This window comes from Maylandia zebra, linkage group LG18 (genome assembly GCF_041146795.1).
Source record: "Maylandia zebra isolate NMK-2024a linkage group LG18, Mzebra_GT3a, whole genome shotgun sequence".
NCBI lineage: Eukaryota > Metazoa > Chordata > Actinopteri > Cichliformes > Cichlidae > Maylandia > Maylandia zebra.
Window position 1 is genome coordinate 14510537 of NC_135184.1, and position 23698 is coordinate 14534234.

Below are 23698 nucleotides of genomic sequence, written 5' to 3' on the forward strand. Positions count from 1 at the left end.
TATATTGTAAAATAAAAATAAATACAAGACTAAACAGATAAAGCACAATAAGAGCAAATTTAAAGGCGCAGTAGGCTTCAAGTATCACACAAGGCCACGAAGAACTCTTGTAGGAGGCTGAAGTCGTGCGTGTTAAACTAGGGAGGGACAGGTTTCAGCTTAGTAACGTTAAGGGCAAGCATGTACTCTGATGAGAGCAGTGAAACTTTCCCCCTCATGCTCCCAGCCTCCACTCCCTTCCGGACTCCTTGCCTTGCAAAAGTGTGCGCAGACCCGGCAGACCGCTGTGGAGAGGTTCAGGATTTGGGGGGCTTTGTTTTTAACAATCTAACGAAGAAAAGGTTTTGTTTGTTTTTTCAAATCTTGGCTGATCGCTCTACTAAACCCAAGTAGGACTACAGTGCAAGTTTCCCTTCACTAACGAACTTTTACTCATTTGGATTAATCAGATAGATTATGGAAAAGCTTGTGAGAGAGCGCCTTTCCTTAGCGCGCGGGATACGCACGGTCCTTCTGGCACTCGTACTTTGCGCGCAGGCTTGTTTTGGCTTTTCGGTCGCTGGACAGCAGGAGAGCACCTGCGAGGCCAATGGCAGCATTTACTACATGGGAGAATGGTATTTCCTGGACTCTGATCACTGCACTCAATGTGAGTGCACCGCTGAGGGTTCCGTGTGTGCCCGCACTGAATGCACCTCTCTCCCAGCTGCATGTATCCACGTTAGCCACTACCCCACCGACTGCTGCCCCAGGTGTGAAAAAATTGGGTGCGAGTATCGAGGGGTGGTGTACGAGCTAGGACAGAACTTCCAGGTAAGTCAGTGCCACATAAATAAACATAACCTATTGGAAAGGTCTAAAAATTTGTCTTTTTAGGCCTAATTTTTTTTTTTACACTTTTTCTATATTTACTTTGATATACGTTTGTGAATCATCAGGCTTTGAAGAAAATGTAAGAGGGTTACAGGTGTGCATTGGTTGAGACGTCCATCGATAATAGTTTAGTTTTGTAAGAATAGTGCTCAAAGTAGCTGCAACTATTTAGAAAATGGCCTACAAGTGAAAATGTCAGCATCGTCATCCTAAAATGAAGCACCTTAGTGCGCTTATGTCAATAGTATTATTTAAGTAAATCTTTTTGACGTCAAAGCTGTAGTAACTGTACTGTACTGTAAATGCATCACAGCAATAACAGTGTACAAGAACATTATAAGAATACATTATTCGAAAGAATGACTTGAACACTAATAATAACAACACTTAATAGAAGCTCTAAAATGTAATTATTATCTAAATAATCTGAATATCATAGAGATATTCTAGTAACACAAGGGAGCACCAGTTGGTGTTTAAACTTTGGGTCTTCTGGTCTCGCCCCATTGTTCCCAATCGTTGTCTCTGAATGCATGTGTCAGAACCAAATGAGGATGAGCTTTGATGAATACTAAAGCCTAAACCAGATATCCGTTTGTATGTAATGATTATGCAGTATTAAATTGGAGGTAAATGGCGCCCCCTTTTGAGTTGGTACGAGGATTAGTACACGCTTTAAAAAGGATACCATTATACATAATTCGTGTGCTTGCTAGGAGTGACTAACCCGCATTTACATCACGAGGAGATTAGGAAATGATCCCTGCTGGGTTTCAGTGTATGCGTGTGTTTGTGTCGGTGTGTGTGTTTTCCAGCCATCAGAATGTGAGCAGTGCACTTGTGACAGTGATGGCATTGCCCGCTGTCTTGTGGCAGATTGTGCGCCTCCACCATGTGTCAACCCTGTCTATCAGCCTGGGAAGTGCTGCCCTGAATGCAAGGAGGGTATGTTAAAAACACAGTTTAATAAAAGTAGAAAGTTAAAAAAAAAACACTCACAGACAGCATCACAGACAGAACATTTATCTTTTTTTTTTTATAATTTGAGCACAGTTTTCAAATGTTGTCATTTAGACCCACTCTAGTGTGGTCTTGTCTTGTTTTTGAAAATTGGTTTAAAATAGGGATGAGTGTAGTTACACAATGCTATCCATTTGACTGATTATGTGTAGTATCTGTTAAGTTCCAATTACCTGTTCTTCTCTTCTCCCCAAAGGTCCTAACTGCTATGTTGATGGATCACGCAGTAAAGTGATTCCTGCAGGAGAGCCCATCTGGGTTGACTCCTGCACCAAGTGTCGTTGTCATGACGGCCAAGATGCTGGTTACTGGGAGGGAAACCGCCTCGCCACCTGTTCCCGCCTCAGAAACTGTAAACCTCACCAGCCGCCCACCCAGAAAAACTGATTCTCTGTCAGTAGGTAGACTGTCAGAGGTCTACATTTCTTAAAATACATGTTGTTTAAAGAAGCAGTATGTTAATGTACTGTACAGTACTGTGCAAATGTCTTAAGCCACCGGTTCTTTCTTTTTCTTTTTGCTAGAAAAATGGGAAATAGCTGCATAGATTTATTTAAACTTGTGCAAACACACATAGAAATACATAATAAAAGGAAAAAACAGAGTTTGTACTATGCAGTGGAAGGGCATCTGTCAAGGAGTGAATAACAGATGGATCAGCTGAAAGGCCACATACAACTCTCAGGTCCTGTGTCAGGTCTTTGCTGGACTTTAAGATGCTGTTTATATGCTGCAGATTTTTGTTTGAGACTGCCACTTTTCCTCCACTTGTCCAGTTCCTCAAATTCCTTAAGTTCACACTGCACACAATGTCAAAATATGACAAGTTTTCTGCTAGAAGTTCTTTCGGACCTTCGCTTCTTGTTGGTGCAAAAATACTATTTTCTGTCTCTCAGATTGTGTTAACTTTGATATTTTTTGTATCATGTGCCTAAACATATGATTTTAAATTTGCTAAATTGTCTCTTATCTAATCTCTCTTACACTGGTTCATCTCTTGAGTTTTTTATTTTATTTTATAAAAGACCACCCTTCAAAAATAATCAAAACAGCAAAGACCGTCCAAAACGGTCCAAAGAAAAAAAATTGCAAAGCCTCTCAAAGTTTGGAGAACTATTGCTCAGACCAATTTGAAAAATTACAATAAAGCCTGCCTACTTTGAAACAAAATATAAAGAATGACATGTGGCTCAAGACTTTTGCACAGCATTGTACCTTAGGCAACAGGACAAGGATACCTAATCCAACATTTCAGTGTAACAAACAACACTAAAGCTGTCACTGACAGGACACTAGCTGAGAATTATAAGAACTTCAAAAACACAAAATTAGGTTCCAGTAATGTTGTTTTGAATGGACAACAAACACTCCAACACTTGTTCCCAATACCTGCACTACTACAGAAGAATCTTTAATGAAACAAATCTAACAGGAACAAGTAAATTAAACGACCCTTGAGTAGTGGCCTTCCTATCATGATTGGTGTTTTTCTGAGAGAGAGAGATGAGTGGGCTATTGCAGACCTTGGGGAGGACCAAGGAGGTATTTCAAGCATCAGAACAAAGCCAATGTAATTATTGGATGACAAGAAATGATAATTGACCTGTCACCAGCTGATGCAGCAGTAAAATGCATGCATCACTGTGATGCAATTTAGACTAGGAAACAGCAGAACGGAGCAATAAACAACTTTGTGTCTGTTCTATAAATATTGTAGTTCAATTTCCATGCTAATTGAAATATAATGTATGAGAGTATGGCCTGACATATGACTGTACAGTAGTTGTAGACAAGTGTAATATTTGAAAGCAGGGGTTCATTTAGGAGAATGTGATTTGTACATGTACACTGTAGAGCAGAAAAAAAACAACAATCTGTAACTCGCAGCTTTGCTCATTTTTCACAAGAAAGGTGTAGCTTTGATACAAACAACCTTCTACATTATTTGCACTCTCCAAGTGGAAAATTATGATTTTCTGTTTTCAGAATGAAATGTAGCATGAAGTATATTGTCTTTTTTTTTTTTTTAAACAGAAACATTGATAGGCAGCAGGCCTACCTTCTGTAATTTGTCATCATTTCTCACTTTGATCATGAGGGACATTTCATAGAAAAAAAACAAAAGTGATTTCAAGTTTAAAACTCTGTGTTTACTGCTTTGACATTACATAATAATCTCGGGCTGCTGCTGCCTGCATCAGTGCCATTGATCCATTGTAGCTAAATATCATTAATAAGCAGACGCTGTGTTTGTATTTCACAAAATATGAAAGAATTCCTACAAGTGCAGCTTTCAATTTACTGGCTGATATGAAGGGAACTGATGTGATGTGATGCTGCATACCTTTTTTGATAATCCATACAGGTGTGCAGAGAAAATGTGCAAAGATTCTTCAAATTAAAACTCCTTTTTCATGCCCATTAAACTTGTCTGTTTTGAATTGCTTCTTTTTACTCCGAGTGACTCATTTACTGTGCTTCTGTCTGTGAGGACACCTGCCCGATGCCCCTGCAGAGCTTTTCTGCTGACAATGGGAAACAAGCAGCTTCCTGGAAAAAAAACAACAACGATAAAGAACCAGTAAACTAAAACAACAAGAGGACGAAAAGGCTTTCGTGTTGTCGACTTAACTAGAGGACAGAATTTAATTCAGTTTTATTTATATTATTATGAGCAATATATGTGGGAAGTGACAGTGGGAAGGGTTGACTCCCTTTTAACAGGAGGAAACCTCCAGCAGTGCAAAGCTCAGGGAGGGGCAGTCATTTTCCGTGACTGTTTGGGGCTGAGTGGAGGAAGACAGGTCAAACAGAGTATAAGAATAGAGCCTGAGAACAACTAATGAATAAATGCAGAATGGTGTAAAAACCTACGAAGGGTGAAGAAGAAGCACTCAGGAGAGAAAAGAGGAAAAAAGTCTGCAGAAGTTCAACTGGACTGTTTGAGATCAAGAGGAAATATTCAAAGAAACATGAAACACACCATCATCACAGGATCTTTTTAACTGCAGATTTATTGATTGTATAGAAAAAGTAGGTTTGATATGATTTAATGCATTCTATATAAGATATAACATTTTCAACATTCAATGTACAAAAAGAAAAAAAAACATACAGGTACAGGAAATCTTTAAAAACACCCACAGGCCTGAAAGTCCCGTCTGCCATCGGCAGCAGATGAACAAAAAAAGTATCAGAAAAAAAGCGCTTTGAATAGTTGAACCACCAGGTTTACCTGACAGCTGGAACAGCTTCAAAAGTCAAAAAGTCCAACAAGAAACATCAAGCACTCCTCGTGGTTCTTTCAAATACTACTTATGCTAAAGTTTCTTCTGCTGATTTTTACATCTTTAACCCACATTTTATACACACTGCACTGCACCCATCCCTCTCCTGCTTTAAATTATACCTTTTTTCAACTTTCTGTCAACTTCTCATCTCATAAAGGCTTCCCAGAAGGATTGATCTTACATTTAAAGGGACACTCCACAAATTTTACAGTTCAGTCTATTTGTTTAGGTGTGACTTGAAATACCACAGTGCCCATGAATTCCTGCTGCCTTTGCCATCGAGGAGAAGGCAGCTGGAACTGTGTTTTGAACTCTAGTTCAAAGTGACTTAAAAGGTGTTGAACCCACTCATAGTTGATCCACAGTTAAGGGCAGAGCATGCAACAACATTTTAAGCCCATGCAAAATGAACCCAGCGAATATGAGTCAAATTCTTTATTAATCTTTTGGTAAACAGGGAAGTAATTTTAATTCTTTTTAAAGGGTTTTTTTCTTGACTGCCCAAAATGTCCAATTGCACTTACCAACTCTATGAAAGATTTTTAAACTTCTATTTTAAAGCTAACCGCACAGCTGGGATATGTTGGCCGGAGTGGCCACAACTTTACAAAGCACATTAAATTGCTGCACTGTCCCTTTGATATGGCGAGAATGATGAAAATAGTGATGCCATCATTTTATCTGCCTTTAATCTTTGATTATGTTTAGATAACACAACAGGTTTATAAGACAAATTTTTAAAAAAATGATGACTGCATTAGAATTGAAACTAGTCCTTAAAATGTCATCCCACATCCCTCAACAATGACTTAAAAGAAGAACATGATATAGAGGTGAATGAATCTGTAATATTGCACTGCGTGAGCTGTAAACACTTTAGAGAAGGGATCGTTGTTGACCCCTGTGTGCAGTCTGACAACACAAAAACTCACCAGGAGACTACTGCTTAAAAAACAAAAAAATAGGATCAAAGCACAGAGAGAAAAGTGAAAAATAAAATGACGACATCCAAAGAGGACATGAAAAGAAGGGAGACAAGGATGGGGATGTGTGCCGAGAAAGAAGAAAATGGAGATACAGTAAGTGGCCGGGACTTCACAGACTCAAAGAGAGGCCCTGTCAATATCTATTGAAAGTCGAAGCACCCTTGTGAGGCACGGCTGCGCCTGAAGTGGGTTCATCACAAAGCACAACAGTGTGCCATTGCCACAAACAACCTAAACTGGCAGAGTACAAAAGAAGAGGCATTGAAAAGGGAGATGGTGCAAAAAAAAAAAAAGGGGAGGGCTGGACAGTTTGAATGAACATGTGTGCTCGGGTGTGTGTGTGTGTGCAGAAAAGAGCGTTGATACCTTCCAATAAGCTTGAGGCAAAGATAACAGAGAGACAAACAGATGGGAACAGTTTTGCCTCAAGGCTAACCAAAGAGGAGGCCAACGGTGCTCGATTTTCACCAAAATAAAAGCCCCAAATTGTTCTCTGTGGCTCAAATTGCAGTCGCAAGACTTTATGCAAACCCCCTGCCACTTTCATGAAAACATACTACAAATGCTTTCTTTATTTTTTGCACCAAAACAAACATTTAAATATTTTCAATCTCAAAACACACATTTCTATCGCGTCATCTTTGCCCAAAAGAAAGAATTCAAGATAACCTTCCCTTCCCCTTAGCACACGTAACTTCTAAAGGCATCAGTTTGGCGTTTAGGCGTCAACAATAACAACACTGACAGTACAGACCAGGAAAAGAAAACAGAGGAAGAAGAAAAGCAAAGCATCAAAGTACAAAACAGTCAAAGACTTCAATGCGGTGAGGGAAGAAATGACAGATGTAAACATGAGACAAAAAGTTCCAGAACTTTAAATAAAAAAAGGATTAATTTAGCCCATCGATTGTGAAATCTGAATGCGTGATAAAACCGTTTAGCATGTAGGCTTGACAGCTGATGTTGATAAAATCTGAAGCAGCAATAGGGACGTCAGTCATACTGCTCAAACTGTAACTTCTCATTACTGCCCTAAAATTAACAATTTCCACCAGCACCTTATAATTTCCTCCGTCCGGATATGATCGTCTCCTGCTAAACGATTGACAGGAGAGATAGCAGAGAGATAAAACGGCATATTAATATTATAGTATCAACGGACTATTAATGAATTGTGACACTTAAAAAAAAAAAAGACTACCAAGTTAGATTGTAGGCTTAAAAGAGACCTTGAGAATTATTTCACCTTGTCCTGCCCGTGGAGCCGCTTGTAAATCTTACAAGAGTCAGCTTTTGTATTCACGCTGCTTTTTTCTCATAAAACATAACTGACAGCTCATTTCTTCGACATCCCACCGAGCAAAAACCTGTTCAAAAGACGGCGGGATGACGGCGGGAGACAATTTTGCCAGATGTCTGAACGACATCAAGATTTGGTTAAAAAGTAAAGGATGGACAGCAGGATGACATCAATCCATTGATGAACAGATCGATGGATTGATGTCCCTTTTTTGTCGATTGTTGTTTTGTAGATTCAAACATGGAACCTTCTCGTTATGAGGCTGCGGCGCTCATCCTGCTCCTACTGTGCTGCTCTAGCATGCTGGAACAATGTGTTTAGCCTCTCCAGAGGTGTACACAAATACCATCACTATGCAACACACAATGAGAATAAAAACATCATTTACATGTGTATACACACTTGAAGTTCGGTCCATAATTTGTTGGACAAAGACATAATTTTTTACAATTATGTGCACAGTGCAGTGGGTTTTAATCAATAGGTGGCTGAAGTGCAGACTTTCAGCTTCAAATTCCAATTCAAGGGGTTTAACAAAAAGTTTGAATCAATGGCTTAGGAATTACATCAATTTTTTAAAAACTATTAACCAAACCAGCGTAATTTTAAAGATTTTTTTAATACTTTCATGAAACTCCTTTGCAGTCAATAACTGCTTGGAGTCGAAAACCCAAGGACATCACCAAATGCAGTGTTTCCTCCCTTGAGATGGCTCGGCTTTTACTACAACCACCTTCCACTGCTGCTTGTTTGTGGGGCTTTCTGTTTTTGTATTTAATAACTGAAAAGCTCTGTTGGGCTGAAATAAGGTCACCGACTTCGTCATTGAAGAATCTCTAATTCCTTTGCCTGTAAAGGAAAAACTCTTGGGTTGCTTTCTCAGATTGCTTTGGGTCATTATCCATTTGCACTTTGGTTGAATCTGAGCAGAGAGCATAGTGTGTACACTTCACAATTCACTTGTGTAATTAGGGGTCTTAGATCTTGTTATAAGACGTCTGTATTTCCATTCATGAAGGTGTCTCATGATTGTGGACTTTTACAATGATACCATTACCTCCTTGAGTTCATTCTTGATTTCGTTAGACAAGAAGTTGTTTTTCTTAACATCCGTGTTATCATTCACTTTAGTTGTCTTCTTTGTCTTTCAGGCCTTTTGGTGTTGCTGCGCTGGTCAGTGCATCCATTGTTTTTAAGAATGAACCAGACTTTTGATTTGGAAAAGGTTTTTGCTGTGTCACTGATAGGTTTATCTTAGTTTTTCAACCTAATAATGGCCTCCCTCACTTGCACTTACATCTCTCTTGGCGTCATATTTGAAATTACTTTGAAGAGCTGTAACTTGAGATATTATGTCTGGTTCACTTGTTGTGAAAAAACAAGATAACAGACCTCACCTGGCCATGAAACTGCCTTTCAGCCAATTGTCCAAATAACTTTGAGCCTTTGAAAAATTGGGGACGGCATATAAAAGTGGCTGAATTTCCTAAATGGTTAATGCAAAACCTCTGCAATGCAATCAGATCTGGATTGGGTGATTTAAAACCACTGTGGTGGTATACAAATAACAAAATCTGTGTCTTTGCCCAACAAATTTTGCACATATCTGTACAGGTTGCCCAGTAATATTAGCCTATTTGGTAAAAAACGTTCACTTTTGGACCAAATTTAAAACTTTTAAGGCACCCAAACAAAACAAATTTCACCCCCTGACTTTTCAACCAAATTTAGCGTTAACAGTGACATTAGCTAAAAGAAAACCAACACCAGTGGATGTCTGGAGCTTTGGGGAATACTGTATATGCAGAAAATATGGTAAATTTCCAATATCTTTTAAAGGAGTATTAGCTCAATGTTTACTTTAAAGTGCATATTAGCAAAATAAACTGAAAAAAAAGAAGTTTCCAGAAGTATAATCTCCTTATGTGCTGCAGGGGGTCAAAATCATAACTGAGCTGTCAGTATGTATCAGACCTGCTGTCTTCAGTTCTTCCATTTGATTTCAAATGCTCTCCAAAGATAGTTTCAGTACACTGCATACAGGAGAAACCCTTTCATCCTTTCAGTTTATTTACTGTTGTTGAAAAACTCTCAACAAGTCAGCTTCTGCTTCCAGAGTTTAACTTCATATATATGTATAAAAACAGAGAACAAAAAGAGAGTTCCCGGTCGTCTGTAGCGGCTGACAAACGTGTTTCATCAGCATGTTCATGTGTCACCAGCACTCATTTGAGTCTTCTGCTGTAGATGCAGGCACAATACACATTCATTAATTGATAGCAGAGGGTTTGATTGAGTAATTAGATCCAAACAAGTCACTCCCTGACAAAAATGTCCAAAGCAAATTGTCTGTTAGCATCACAGGACAAGAGACGCTGATGTCTCTGATATGCAAGCCGTTAGACACAGTAACACAGTTCATCGCTGCATGTCAGTACGTTGTGGTAATGTTACAGCTTGACTCCAGGGGCTGTTAATGCGCACAAAGTTAGTTCTTTCTTGCATTTTCAAAGTATGCATGAAAACAGTCTGTGCGTTTTCTCATGGAGACAGTTTTAAGACGTTACGAGAAATCCATCGTCAACATTTAAGAAAGTGTTACGTGACACACCAGCAGTTCCTGTCAATGCTCGTTGTCAACATGCCATCGGTTGCCCTCCAGTTTGATAGGAAAACTTAAGTTTGACGCCACTGATAATCCACCTTTGGTCCACAAGTTATTCATTCTGCAGTCATTGATTGTTACAGGTGTGATAGCACCCACTGTCTGCTTCAAGAAGTTGTTGGTGGAAAGAGCCTGAGTCCTAAAAGAGAGAAATATCAAGCTGAATAGAGTGGAAACAAGGCAGAAAGAGACACTATGATGTGCTTGCGACAAGTTTTGCTCTCTTATTTTCAATTTCATATTCTTTCAGATGCCTGTGAGACACTCTCAGTTTTCTTTCCGTCCTTTAAGTTCTCTTCTTTCACATCTTCCTCTCGCTAGGCCAGTTGCATCCTCCCCCACATCGTCCACTTTCTCTCTTTCATTTCTTCTAGCCCTTAATGGGCCGAGGTGGTGGCTTGCCGATCTCCACGGAGATGTTCGTGTACAGAGGATACTTCTTGACTTGAACCAGTCTGTAGGTCAGAGAGCTGATGCCGTCCTTCTTCATTGTGTTCTTGGTGTTCTGTATTTTGTTGAATCTAATGGAGTAAATGAAGAGAGGGAAGGAAGGGCAGGGAGAGAGCAGGAAATGAAGGAGACAATCAAGAATATTAGATTCAGTTCAGTGTAAGTTAAAAACAAAACAAAAACAGGAGTACCAGATAAAAAGTACCAGGTACCAGGTTACAGCCCAAGTTCGGTTACAGTTACAGCAATGCTGCAATGTGGATGAGAAAATATAAATCAATCGTTTCTTCTCGTCAACTGTTTTTTTTATTCTACGAAAAGCAACCAGATGCCTGACACACTGCTAAGGACTTTTGCGAGATCTCGCAAAAGTCCGTCTTAATTTTTTTCCCGTATATAACCTTTGTATATTTGCAAACCCTTAAAACTGCATCTGAAAGTTGTGCCAAGTTTGGTCATTTTTTCCATCCTCTAATCCAATTCCGGGTTGCGGCGGCACAGAGCACAGCTGCTTTATTTTGCAGGCGCACTTTTAATGGAATATGCAATGCACAAATATACACAAAAGATCATATTCTGTGCACAGGACACTGCAGAGATTGGAAATAACTTAAAGACAGGGGATAAACTAGTCCAGAAAGCATTCAAGGCAAATAAAAACAAAACAAAAACAGATATTAGAAAAGATTAAACTTTCAAAAACATGCATGAACTCCATCTGCAATGTGCTGCTGTGCACATTTAACCAATATGATGAAAAGAGCCCGATGTCTACTGGCTAAAGTTTCCTAAAAGTTAAGAAAATAGAGCATCTGATTTTTTCCCCAAGCTGATCGTGACCAACAGGTGGTGCTGTGGCCTAGCACAGGGACTCAGAGAACAGGATGATCTATAATATCTACCTGGGTTTGTCTGTCTTATGCCGGGATATCTTTTTCCATGGGCTGTGATTCAGCAGTTACATCAGAAAGCGCTCTGATTTTGGTATTAAAGATGGGGGAAAAAATTCACACAGTGTGTCAGGCAGTTACACAGAGCGGCTGCTGAGCCTCAGTTCAGCATGTGATGCAACCTTTGGCATTAAAACAGATTCATAACACAAACACGGCTGTCACCCTTGTAGTAGCATGAGTTTTTGCAGGCATTCAGAATGGAAATGAGGCCACAGTGTCTACCAGCGTGTTTACACTCTTGTCTTAAAATCTCTTCCTTTTTTTTTTTTTTTTTTTTTTTTTTTTGAGGTCTCTGAGCAGAGAAAGAGCTGATGTGTGCAAACACCCAGAACTCCACACTCACTTTCAAAAGACAGCCGTGACTGACTGCAACAAAAGATGTCTTCTTAATGATATGCTTGGACATGCAACTGGAGATGACACTTCAGTCCGACATGGACCAGTGAGTCTACAGATCCTTGTCAGAGCTGACGAGCAAAGATCTCTCTTCTCTTCCTGCATTCTGTCTCTCTCAAATCAAATCAAAAATCTTTATTGGCATGAATGGAAGCTGGGTAAAAAAAACGTTGTCAAGCATCTTCCTGCTGCACAATATACAATACAGTAACATATACATAGAATCACGTGTTCTCTGACTTCTACAAAAAGACGGCACTTTTACCTGGAAGGAGGGGGAATTCATTTAGGAGAAAGAGAAAGGAAGCAGAAGAGGAATGGGAGCGTGTTTAAGGTAAAATAGAGGTTGGATGACAGGGAAGAAAAATGAAGGACAGATAGGCGATGAGATAAACATGTCTGGGTGTGACAGATGGATGGCGATATACTGATATTAAAAATAAAGCGAATGAAGGGGGGGAAAGCTAAATCTTTGGATGACTCTATCATACGAAGAATATTAAACACAATCCCTGCCTACATTCAGTATAAAGAATATCTAATATATGTAAACACACACATACAGGCACACCCTGTAGGTTACCTTATGTATCCTTTCAAAGCTCTTGGACTTACTTTCTAGAGTTAGAGGGCGAGACAAAGACATCCTCGTTACATATTCATTAGCCTGATTTCCAGACGTCCTGACTGGGCTAAGTAAAGCTCCTTTTTAATTCCACTGAGGGTCTCACAGGAAAACATTTCTGGTTAAGAATCTCAACAATAGATTGTCGTGCCAGCTAATCAGGGTTATTTTGCTCTAGTGTCACATTTTGAGTTGGCCCACTTAACCTTGTTTGAAAAAAAAAATCTTAAAAGAAGAGTTTGGGTAACTCATTTGGTTCTTTCTTAAGAAAGAAAGGTTTTACAGGACTCTAATGCAGTACTGCGAAAAGTAAAAAGTATATCAATAACTTTTAAGAACCACATTTTGCAGGAATATCTTGAAGTAATTGTATTCTGTATGACTTTTGGTCCATTCTTCTTTACAATGCTGCTTCAGTTCTTCGAGGTTTGTAGGCTTCTTTAATTTGCTGTATGCATAGCTCTCTTACAGTCCAGTGACAGCACTTTACTCAGGTCAAGGTCTAGACTTTGACTGGGTTATTGCAGCATCTTGATTGTATTCTGTTCATTTGTAGATTTGTTGCTGTCCTTGGGACCATTGTCCTGTTGATTTGACCCAATTTAGGACAAGCTTTAGCTCTCAGAAAGATAGCCTCACATTTAAATCTAGAATACTTTAGTAGACAGGCATGGTCTGACTAGCCTTCCAAATAAGCCAAACATGTTCAGTCAATTTCTAATTGTACTGCCATGAACTGAGATGTATCTTTTAAAAAATTTCTTTGAGCAATGCAAGGTCTGACTTTTGGGTGAATTTACTGGGAGATCCACTTCTGGGAAGATTGTGGCATTGTGTTAACACACACCTGAATGCTTCAGACCAGCAAGCTGCCAAAACATTTAAGCCAAAAGTTTTTCAATTAATCAGGTGCATTTAATTAGTAGCAGCTGCTTGCTACATACCCACACTCAAAAAAATCTGTTGTTGGATGAACACAATTTAATCATGGCACCCTTTTTGCACACAATTTAACCAAGTACAATAAACCCTTTTCGATCATGTCAAACCAACACATTTAGCATTTGGTGGTTTAATGTAATCAGATTACGTTGGATCAACATACTATACTTACATTGATTTGAAGTGATTTATTTAAGTATGTAGAGTGATATTTGTTTTAATTCATTCTACACAATTTAAAAAGTTTAGGAAAACAGAATTAAATCTTGTTGTTTCAACAACTACTTTGTTAATCAAGGCAATGATTTCACTCATTTCAACCAAATTATTTCAATTAGATTTGTTTACATTTGTTACACATTTAGAAACCCACTACTTTACAAAAAAAGTCAAAATCAGATTATGATAACATTATCTTTATTAACTGGATTTAGTGGACAATATAAAAGCTTACCATTTTTGTACACCTGCAAGCATATACTTCAAAAGGTAAAATGTTAGAATACTTATTTACATAGGTAATATGTTGGAACCAAAGCTTCCACAACTAAAAACAGATGCAAAATTTGCTCAATATATCGACTGCATTTTAAAAAATTAAACTAAAAGATAAAAATACATCTCCCACTTGGCAAATTAAAACATGTGACAAAATCGAATTGTGTGAATTTGGAAAAATAAAATAAAATAATTAGAAATATTTTGGGGGCAATACAACAACAACAAAAAATTCCATAGGTGATGAAAATCTATATTTGTTTGGTGTATCTCATTGAAATAATTATTAGTTTGACCAATTTTTATATTTCTGTATTTATTTTTTTAATTTTGGTTGCAGTCCTCCACAGCTAGCAATATAGTTTTGCTGTGTTTTAAAACATGCTAGCAAGCAAAATGGAAACAATAATACAGTGAACTTAACAGGTGGCAGTGGTCTTAAACTTTACAGGACCTTGATACATAAACACAACATAGTACTTCTGTCAGTACTTCTGATCCATTTTGAGCCATCTATATAAGGACAAACAAAAATCATCTGCAGTGCTGTATAAAAGGTGAATTGCCCAACAGAGAGAATCCAAAAACTTAAAAAAAAAATGTTTTAAATGAAAGAAAAAAAATATAAACAACTCAAATATTAACATTATATATTGGAAATCACCATTGCACCAATGAACCATTCAAGACCTATCAGTCATTTTCAAGTGCTCTCACCCCATAAGCTTGTTTTTCAGAAACTGTACCTTTGAAGACAGCTTTTGTCCATCAAGATTTAAAAGTATCTTCTGGAGGACTTCAAAGGTGCATTTAAGTTCTGGTGGGTAGCTCAGGTTCAAACGGTATATGAGTCCAAACAACAGAGCACATGCTTGTGCAATGTTACCCAAATCAGTGTTAGCCTCCACACCCTCAATCACGACACCAACGTCCTCTGGGTCATCTTCAGGTTCAGCACCCTCCTTCTGGATGACGTACACCCCCATCACAGTTTGCTCCATGCAGCTTTTTGCCTCGCTGTCCGTATCCTACATGAAAAAGTATAAGACAACAAAGTAAAATTTAAGAGATTGTTTAAACAACTGTTTCTATGCTGTTCATAAAATCCAAGTAGTCAAAGTAATAAACAGAAAATTACACCACTAAAGTAGTTGTTAGTAATTACTCCAATACATAAATTATAAAATACACCTCTCATGTCAAAAGAGGTGGCATAGTTGACCTCTCACCGGCCCCTCCCCCGAAAGGGCCATTGTCCAATTACACATTATAGCAACCGTTACTGTGTCTGACAAACATTAACCTCAAGCAAGATGGAGAAGCGGTGTGCCCACCGATACGCCGAGAGATTGTGTCTGGAGGAGTTGTGTTCTTTCCATTCACAAAGTCAAAAACAACGTGAATGGATTAAACAGTGTGTATGGCCCCATTCCCAGGTAAATGTACCGAACATTATGAAGCATGTCTGCTCGCACATTCGGGTACCCATTGGTGCGCAGAGGAAACCATTTGTTTGTCGGACGTAGCAAGAGTAACTTAGGGGGACAGGACTCGAGAAAAGGCTAACTCAGCTGCTAAAATAAAACAGGTATAGAAGTAGGGCTGCCACAAACGATTATTTTGATAGTCGACTAGTCAGCGATTACTTTTGCGATTAGTCGACTAATCAGATCATCATCCATTGAACATACAGCATACAGCTTATTGCACCAGCAGCATCTGCTCTTATATAACTATCATTAGCTTTCAGCTTTAAGTGTTTAAGGTATGTGCTAACTAAAAATAAAGACAAGATGATAGTTTATTAAATTTTAATGACATTTGCAGAGTGTTTCGGTGGAGTTTAATAAACTCCTTGCTATCTAAAATATAACGGGACACCGGAGTAAATTCTCCAGCATCTCACACTTCTGATAATCAGCTGTCTGCTTGACGTTTATTCAGCTGTGTAAAAACTATAACTTTAATCTCATCCAAACCGATTTACTCAGGAACAAATAAAACACTGAAAAAAGCCAAACAACATTTTGAAGTTATCTAAGTGACTTATATATCATGTTTAACCTGAGTAGTGAAAGACAGCGGTGGGTTTGAAAACGAGCTGCCGGGAGTCCGGTGTTCTCACGGCTCTAGTTAGCCTAGCCCCCGGCTAGCTATCGAGCTAGTGGGTAACAGATGCCTCCGAAAACGTCGGAGCGCTTTTGAAAATATGTGGTGTCTTGATAAACTGAGCAGATATTTGAGGTTTACACAGCTACATTCTCGCCTGAAAATATGTTAAACGTTTATTTTGTGACCCAGAAAGAATAATAAGAATAATATTAAAACTAACCAGCTGCCGCCATTGTTGGAAACTAAGCAGGGCCGCGATGGGCCGCGCTATGAATTCTGGGACACAGTTTCTTCTTCTTCGGGGTTTAACGGCAGCTGGCATCCTTGGACATGCAGTGCTGCCATCTTCTGTTTCAGTCCATTATTACACTCTTAAATCCTACTGATTCCTGCGTCTTTTGTGATCTTACAAAGCTTCAAACGACGCGTCGACTATTAAATTAGTCGTCGACGATTTTGATAGTCGACGTAATCGTGACTAGTCGACTAATCGTGGCAGCCCTATATAGAAGTGTTAGTACTAAACAGCTCAAAGTTCATAGACATTTCTATTTACAAATACTGATGACCATAACAATGAAAAAACAACAGGACTTGTTTTAATCCAAGTACAGATTCAAAAGCAATATAGTCTTGATGCATGTTAAATGCATTGTATGTTTGTGTATCAAGTTTAAGTAGGCATAAATTTCTTTCCTTCCAATACCAAATTCCAGAAATTCTTTATTGCAACGCTTAATACTGTTTGGTATTCAAGACATCCTTTCCCCAATACCAGGTGTCTTGTTGCTAATCTCAAAATTTTAATTTTAATGATTTGCATTTGAGGCAACGTCACAATTTGTATGAGAATGTTACAGACAACATGCTGTCACAATGGCTCACCAAGTACTCCTTTATTAACTTCTCATAGTCTTCGTTTAGGTGGATGCACAAAGACTTCAAGATGCATGCTCGTCTGGTATGGATGTTGTCATGCTGGAGAGGAGGAGGAGATAATATGAGCCAAAACCAGTCTGTTTTTCTTAAAGCTAGGGTAATCAGTTAACTTGCATAATTATTCTTTAGGTTAGAACCTGGCATGTACCACTTGTTAAGCCGAAACAAAATTGACAACTTCATCTCCAAATAAAAGTTATTTTTGCTGCCTATGACAAAGTCTACTCAATCCTAATACAAACCTTGGAGATGGCAAGCATGAGACCTCTTATTTTCTTTCCACGTGTCCCTCCTTTGGTCAGAAAGATTTCCATTAAGCGTGGCGCGTATTGGTCAAGCTCGGCAAAGAAAGTAGATAGCAGAGGCTTTGTGGTGATTCGCAGAAACTCCTTCTCAATCTGCAATAGAGAACAAATACATTGATTAAAAACGCAACTGTATATTTCACTCACTTCACATCTAAGCTGACTAAAGCTGCTTTTAGAAGACCATGCAGACATCAGTGCTGTCTGTGTAGGACATGAATCAGTCTGTGTCAGATACTGAATTTGAAATTTCCACTAAAGTCACAAGTAAGAGGCAAGTGGAACCAAGATCTAGGCCATTTGCTTTTTGAAGTTTGCAAAAACTGCTAAATTGCACCAGTGGTAGTTCACTCTTTGCAACACAGTATGCTGTTCTAAACAGATTTTTCAGGTTTATTTTTAGTATATTATTTGCAATTGGTGTTTGTTCTGGGAAAGATATTGCAGACTGAGCAATAATCCATTTCTAATGGGGGCCTTTCTTAAAATGACTGGTCCCAGTAACAAAGGCGCTTGTCGACTCAGAAATCGAGGGAAAACCAACAACACACCCGGCAGAACATTATGTTATTTACACGGGTGCACATAAGTGGTCCGCATGTGCGCATTCGCTGTCAAAATAAAAGACGCGCAACAGATAAGAAGTTGCAACGCACGTTTGCATCCATATAAAAGGCACTGTTTTTGTCCGCTAGAGTGGGATTTTCACGGCACATTCTGCACCACATCTGTGTGTTCATCATTTGTTTGAAGCCAGCTCACCTCCTGCAATCACTTTTGCGAGAATACGCGCTTCTTTTGTGGTTCGGACTCCTTCTGACATTTCTTTGGAGGTGGAGGAAAACCAAAGTAATTGCTTAAAGGAGCTTCTTCGACATATTTAAGAGTTCTAAACAAATATGTCCTCCTCCAGAAAATCTTATGTATGCAAACACGCGTTGCAACTTCTTATCTTGTGCGCGTTTTTTATTTTGACAGCAAATACGCACTTGCGGACCACTTATGTGCAGCCCCGGTTATATAGCTCGTCATGTTGCAGCCACAGAAATTCTTTTGTCCATGAAACCAGAAAGCTGCACTTTCTTTTTGCCTTATAGTCTGATTTGTCATAACTTTTCCGTTTTGTGGTAAGCTTTTCTTTGGCTGTCACTTCTTCACCCTGACCTGTCTTATTTGGCTAAGCAGAACTACAATTAATATCCTGCTGCTTTTACACACGCACTCACATAACACTCAGCGATTGTCTGCGCGATCAACCTCTCACATGTTTAAGCTGCGGGAGATTTCACTTGTCATGTTTGCATAGTAAGCTAACGATTGATAAGACGATGTCAGAGGAATTGGTGCACAAATTATCATCACTCACAGATCAGTGCTGTCGCTCTCTATACACAGGTCGCGCGATTGCAAAGTGAAAGCAAAAAACAAGCGCAAATTCAAACGCGATTTCAATATGTCACATATTGACAGTGGCTCACCGATGCCAATGACATAATTACCCAGCTACATTTCCGAAAGAATGCAAAAGCATTGACATATATTTTTCCTTCTTATGACAGCCCGACGGGCAGGGCAGAGATAGATTTTGGTAGCCCGACTGGAAAAATCGCTAGCCCTGGGACGTCGGGCTAGCCATTTTGCGAGCCCTGTACAGTGTTTCAATAATTGTACCTACTACTCTCCCTGATGGAACAACGCTTGCACTGCCACATACAAGTCACTGAAAGAAAAAAAGAAAAGCAGTTTTAAGGATAGTTTTATTGGCACCTTTTTTTCACTTTGATTAAATCATAAAACTATCATAAAAAATATATGATGGTAAAAGGCTTACCATGTATTAAAGAGGAGGCACAAACAATCAGAAAAAGGGGTCAGCTTTCTTTGTGGTGTTACTATGGTAAAGAAAACAGAAAAAATTATTTTATAAAAATTCCACAGTGGATTTTTTTTTACTTTGTTGCAAATGTATAAAAAAAATACAAATACATATAAATACCTCTTGCAATATAAAATTCACAGATAAATATCCAATCTGTTGCCAAATGTAATAGCAGTATTTCACACTATGCAATAAAGATGCGGGTAGTTGCGGTAAAGGTCCGACAGGCAATTTTCATAACTATCCGCCATTGCCTTTTCCTCTGACCTCGTGTTTATGCTCTTTTTCCCATGCACTAGCATCAAGTCAATTCGAAGGATGCAGCCCCTGAATTTGGACACAGCTAATATTTAGCAAATCGCGCATGCTAGTTTAACTTGCATTACTGTGAGAGGCCGAATGCTTAAAATAAAAGGAGAGAGAAAGAAAGAAAGAAGAAAAAATGCAAATGATAATAAAAAAAGTGAACAAAGACCATGTCTTGCAATAACCGTCATTTAAAACCAAAGTGAATGCTAACAGAGCTAGGTAGAAGTTCAATGAGACAACCATACTAGCTTTAGCTAACTTCATTTACTTTGAAAGTGAATTACAAACGTGTTAAATATTGAATTAAACATATCAATAACCGCTAAAAACACTATAAGACTAACTGCAAAAACGGGTAAAAAAAAAAAAAAGAAAAACAATGAAGTGGAAATGCTAATAATAGTATAAATATACCCAGAGCGGATTATAAATCAGGTATTAGACGGTACCGATTGGCACCGTCTAATACCAGATTTTCACTGTATTTGCTCCACTCCCGCTGTCTAATGACAACTTACACATTTGGAATTAAAAACATTGTTAAACAATTAATGGACAAAACAACTTCATTTGACTAAGATATTTTGAGTTATTTATTACTTACCTGTATTGTGGAAGATTCCGCAGAGGGAAATGGCAGTCCACTGAACACATATAACTTCTCCGCGTTCCCGCCTCTTCACTTTTGGGAAGTTTGAGCATGCGCACTAGGCATCGGTTTTAGAGTTGTTGATTTAAAATAATTACATTTAATTGAACTGAAGAATGCAAATCTAGTTCATTAAACTTTTTGTTATTTTATGTTAAACCAACAACTGATAATGATTTAAAAACCTAAACTCAATATGTTCATGTTAAATAGACAAATGTCTATTGAATTAATCAAACAACTGCCTTAGTTGACTTTTTTGAGTGCACTTAAGTCCTATGCAAGAAGTAAGGGTGTACTTAGCTTTTGACAGCACAGCAACAACTACAGATCGAGGTAAGGTTAAGTTTTTTTTTTTCAGTACCCTTAGATCTGTGTACAATCAGTCCACCATCAGAAAATGACTTAACCTTCATTTATTTATTGAGTCTATAGGAAAGAAACACTAAAGCTTTTTAAACTGCAGTATTTTATTATAAGTTCATTATAATACCCAATATATAATAATTATCTTTTAATCTAATCAAAATGAAGATAAGATATGTTAGATATAACAAATACAAACATAGCTTAGAAAGATATCTATCAAGTCATAATAAACTACAACAGCTCACAGGACTGTAAGCAGATTAGCTGCTATTGCTAACAGTCCAGCTAAAGATCAATGTTGTTGTTTTTTTAAATGTTGTTTTTTTTGATGAAATTAAGTCATTCATATAGAAGAAATTAATTAGTGTGCATCAGATAAGTCAATAAGTGGATTTTCTTTATCTCTTTTAGATGTAGGCTAGCTGTTTCTAGCTAGCTATACTAAGCTAAGATAATATTTACTACCCAGATGTGAGAATTTATCAATCCTCTCATCATTAGTCTCTCAGTAATAAATTAGCAAATGAGAACTACCTCCCACTTCTTCTGTATTATGAATGAAACTGTAAATTTAAAGTGATGTTAGGTTACATTTTTATCTTTAAAGGTAATTATTAGTTATGGTTTATTATTGGTTACATACACATACAGATATCAACCCAAATACACACAAACACCCTCTGAAGCTGCAATGTCCCAGGATGATAACAAAGGGATGGCATATTGAATGAGCTTGCTGTGCATCTGGTTCAATTGCAATGCTGTTTGCCCGATACAAATGGTGTATGGGTGTGTGCTCTAACTGATACTTGTAGCTTGTGATTAATGTTCCTCTTTCTTAAATCCATCGGCACAACATCTCATTGCTATGCCTAACCAGCATTTCAGACAAGCTGAGAGAATGGACTCCTGTGAATGTTCAAGTTAATGTGAATGCATGTGTGCAGAGGAGATAGTAAACATTCATCAGATAGTCAAGACAACGCTTCCCTTGGTAAAAGCTGGACATTACGCAGGTACTCCAGATAAACTCTCCCAAAAGGCTCAATCATTAATCTGAATCTAAACAGAGAAGAAACTCTGCACCTGAAGACAAAAAGCGGAAACAAAAGCTTAGTTTATCAGTGCAATTGGCAGGCTTCTGCAAGAACAACCTTAAAATGAAACTTTACACACACACACACACACACACACGCACACACACACACACACACACACACACACACACGTGTGTGTTCTGCATATACATGCTGAATATATATACGGCACATAAGGGGCCAATGACCAAAAACTCCTTGATATACTTCAGAACAAGGCAACGTAAATGGTTTAAAGGTAGTCTATTTATGATACTCTATCAATTTTTGAATATTTCCCATTGACACCTTATTGGTTGCCAAATTTTTGGGTATGTGATATCATTTGAAAGCTATCAACAAGTATCCCCAAATCATCTCTTGGACTAAAGAACTGACAAATTAAGAAATTTATGGTAAAAGGTAAAAGTTTATATGCTAACAAACAAAGCAATCACGGTCCTTGACGGTCGGTCTGTGTGCCTGGAGGCTTTGGCAATTATTTTCCCAGCAACCAGCTGTCAACCTCCAGCAAACAAACACAATCAATCAGGGAATAATCATTTTTTCGGCCAAGTTGATGTTACATTGTTAATTGTCACGTCTGCAAAACCTCAATTACAGATTTATTCCATGACAAAAATTAACAACAGTGTTGCTGTTAATGTTTTGTTAGATAATTCTGAAAAATTAAACAGATGCATTGACACTTTTTACTTAAGGCTCCAGTCATACAGGACTAGAGACTGGCTTCTCGCCTGGCAACCGGTGGTTGCTAGGGAAAAAAGTATTCCCTGACTGGTTGAGAGTGGCTGCTGGCAATTTCTGTTAAATCAATTACTGAAGCCACAGTTATGCAGGCCTACAGGCCACTCACTAACCCCCTGGTAACCATTGGTTGCTCATCCACAGCTCCGAGAATACATCATGTCAGGCATACAATAGGCTGGTTATGCCAGTCACATTACTTGGATTATAGAAATCCATAAGAATTGAGTGGAATCATCTTCAACTTGAATCATCAATTGAATATACAAGCAAATCATTATGTATAGGTGATTCATGTACAAATACATGATTGATTTTAGGTTTACCATCTTGAGTTGCATTTGGTGGTGTGATAGGTGGCAGTGTTGGTTAATTGGTAGTTTGGTCCAGACTGAAATATGTTCAGAGATTAGCTGCAAATGCACTCTTGCCCTCTTATGAATGCCACTTTGGGTTTAGCAATAATCATCGGATGCATGCTAAAGTAAGATGATGAAGTAAATGATAAATCTGCTAAACAACAGCAAATGTGCATTTTTATTGTGAACATGTTAGCTTGCTGTGTTTTCTTTGGTGTGTCTCAGAGAACAGGGTTCACTCTGGTAACCAAACAACTATTTCCTTGTTTCTGCCTTTTTTCATGCTCTCTTCAGAAAACATTAGATGTTCTGGCATATTGAATTGACTTAAGAATTTCCTGCAGAGAGAAAAAAGACCCTTTAAAGTAAATTAAAATAAATGCAAAACTGTACAGCAGAGAAAGGACAGAGAAAAACACTCTCCCCTTCACCCATACTGCCATGAGGTGGCGGATTTTCCTTTCACAGCCTCCTGATTATTCTAAGCTGCCATGCTTTATTTAAGCCCAAATCCTGCTTCTTTTCAAACAGATCCTTTAAGTCAAAATTTCCGGAACATTATAATGAGTGTCCAGAAGGGCTGTAAAAATGAAGTTTTTGCCCACTAATAGGCAGATATTTTCTGCCCCTCGCCACAGTTATGAATAATGCATCGACCTCAAATAAATAGCGTCCCTGTTGGTGTCACCTCTTATTGAGGAAGTGTGGTCTATGGTCTATAGAGTCCAGAATGACCATCAAGACGAGGAGGAAAACGACAAAAAGGTATCAATCAGACACACGCACGAGTGTGTGCACATACACAAACACTCTCTCCCTCTCTCTTTCAGTCCACTGGCTGATTTATTGATTTTGATGAAGGCAACTAGACCACTTTGACCTAGCGGGCTCCTATTTCTAACGGTGTCATTTCAGCAGGCAATTACTGAGGGATC

At 38.4% G+C, this 23698-nt stretch overlaps 3 protein-coding genes across 4 annotated transcripts in view; 1 reads left to right on the top strand and 2 right to left on the bottom strand.

The window, feature by feature from the left end:
* Positions 1-178: 178 nt before the first annotated feature.
* zgc:113531 (von Willebrand factor C domain-containing protein 2-like) lies at positions 179-4319 on the top strand. Its single transcript, XM_004542898.4, has 3 exons — positions 179-813; positions 1689-1818; positions 2090-4319. Exons 1-3 carry the CDS (start codon positions 457-459, stop codon positions 2278-2280), a joined length of 678 nt encoding a protein of 225 aa, XP_004542955.1. The 5' UTR covers positions 179-456; the 3' UTR covers positions 2281-4319.
* A 2404-nt stretch (positions 4320-6723) lies between these two features.
* b4galt2 (UDP-Gal:betaGlcNAc beta 1,4- galactosyltransferase, polypeptide 2) overlaps positions 6724-23698 on the bottom strand; it is a 235737-nt gene continuing 218762 nt past the window's right edge. The window contains exon 8 of the mRNA XM_076876403.1: positions 6724-10655. Within this exon, the coding sequence (XP_076732518.1) occupies positions 10505-10655 (151 nt within the window). The 3' untranslated portion in view covers positions 6724-10504. The remainder of the gene's footprint in view (positions 10656-23698) is intronic.
* On the bottom strand, positions 13901-22471 carry LOC112432596 (uncharacterized). 2 transcript variants are annotated; one of them, XM_076876405.1, is made up of 6 exons: positions 20147-22471; positions 19186-19246; positions 19030-19074; positions 17292-17447; positions 16996-17088; positions 13901-15026 (listed from the first exon to the last, which is right to left on the bottom strand). In XM_076876405.1, exons 4-6 carry the CDS (start codon positions 17361-17363, stop codon positions 14712-14714), a joined length of 480 nt encoding a protein of 159 aa, XP_076732520.1. In that variant the 5' UTR covers positions 17364-17447; positions 19030-19074; positions 19186-19246; positions 20147-22471; the 3' UTR covers positions 13901-14711. The 2 variants fall into 2 exon arrangements, with proteins under 2 accessions (XP_076732520.1, XP_076732519.1); XM_076876404.1 differs by having other exon boundaries at positions 19026-19074; positions 20147-22469.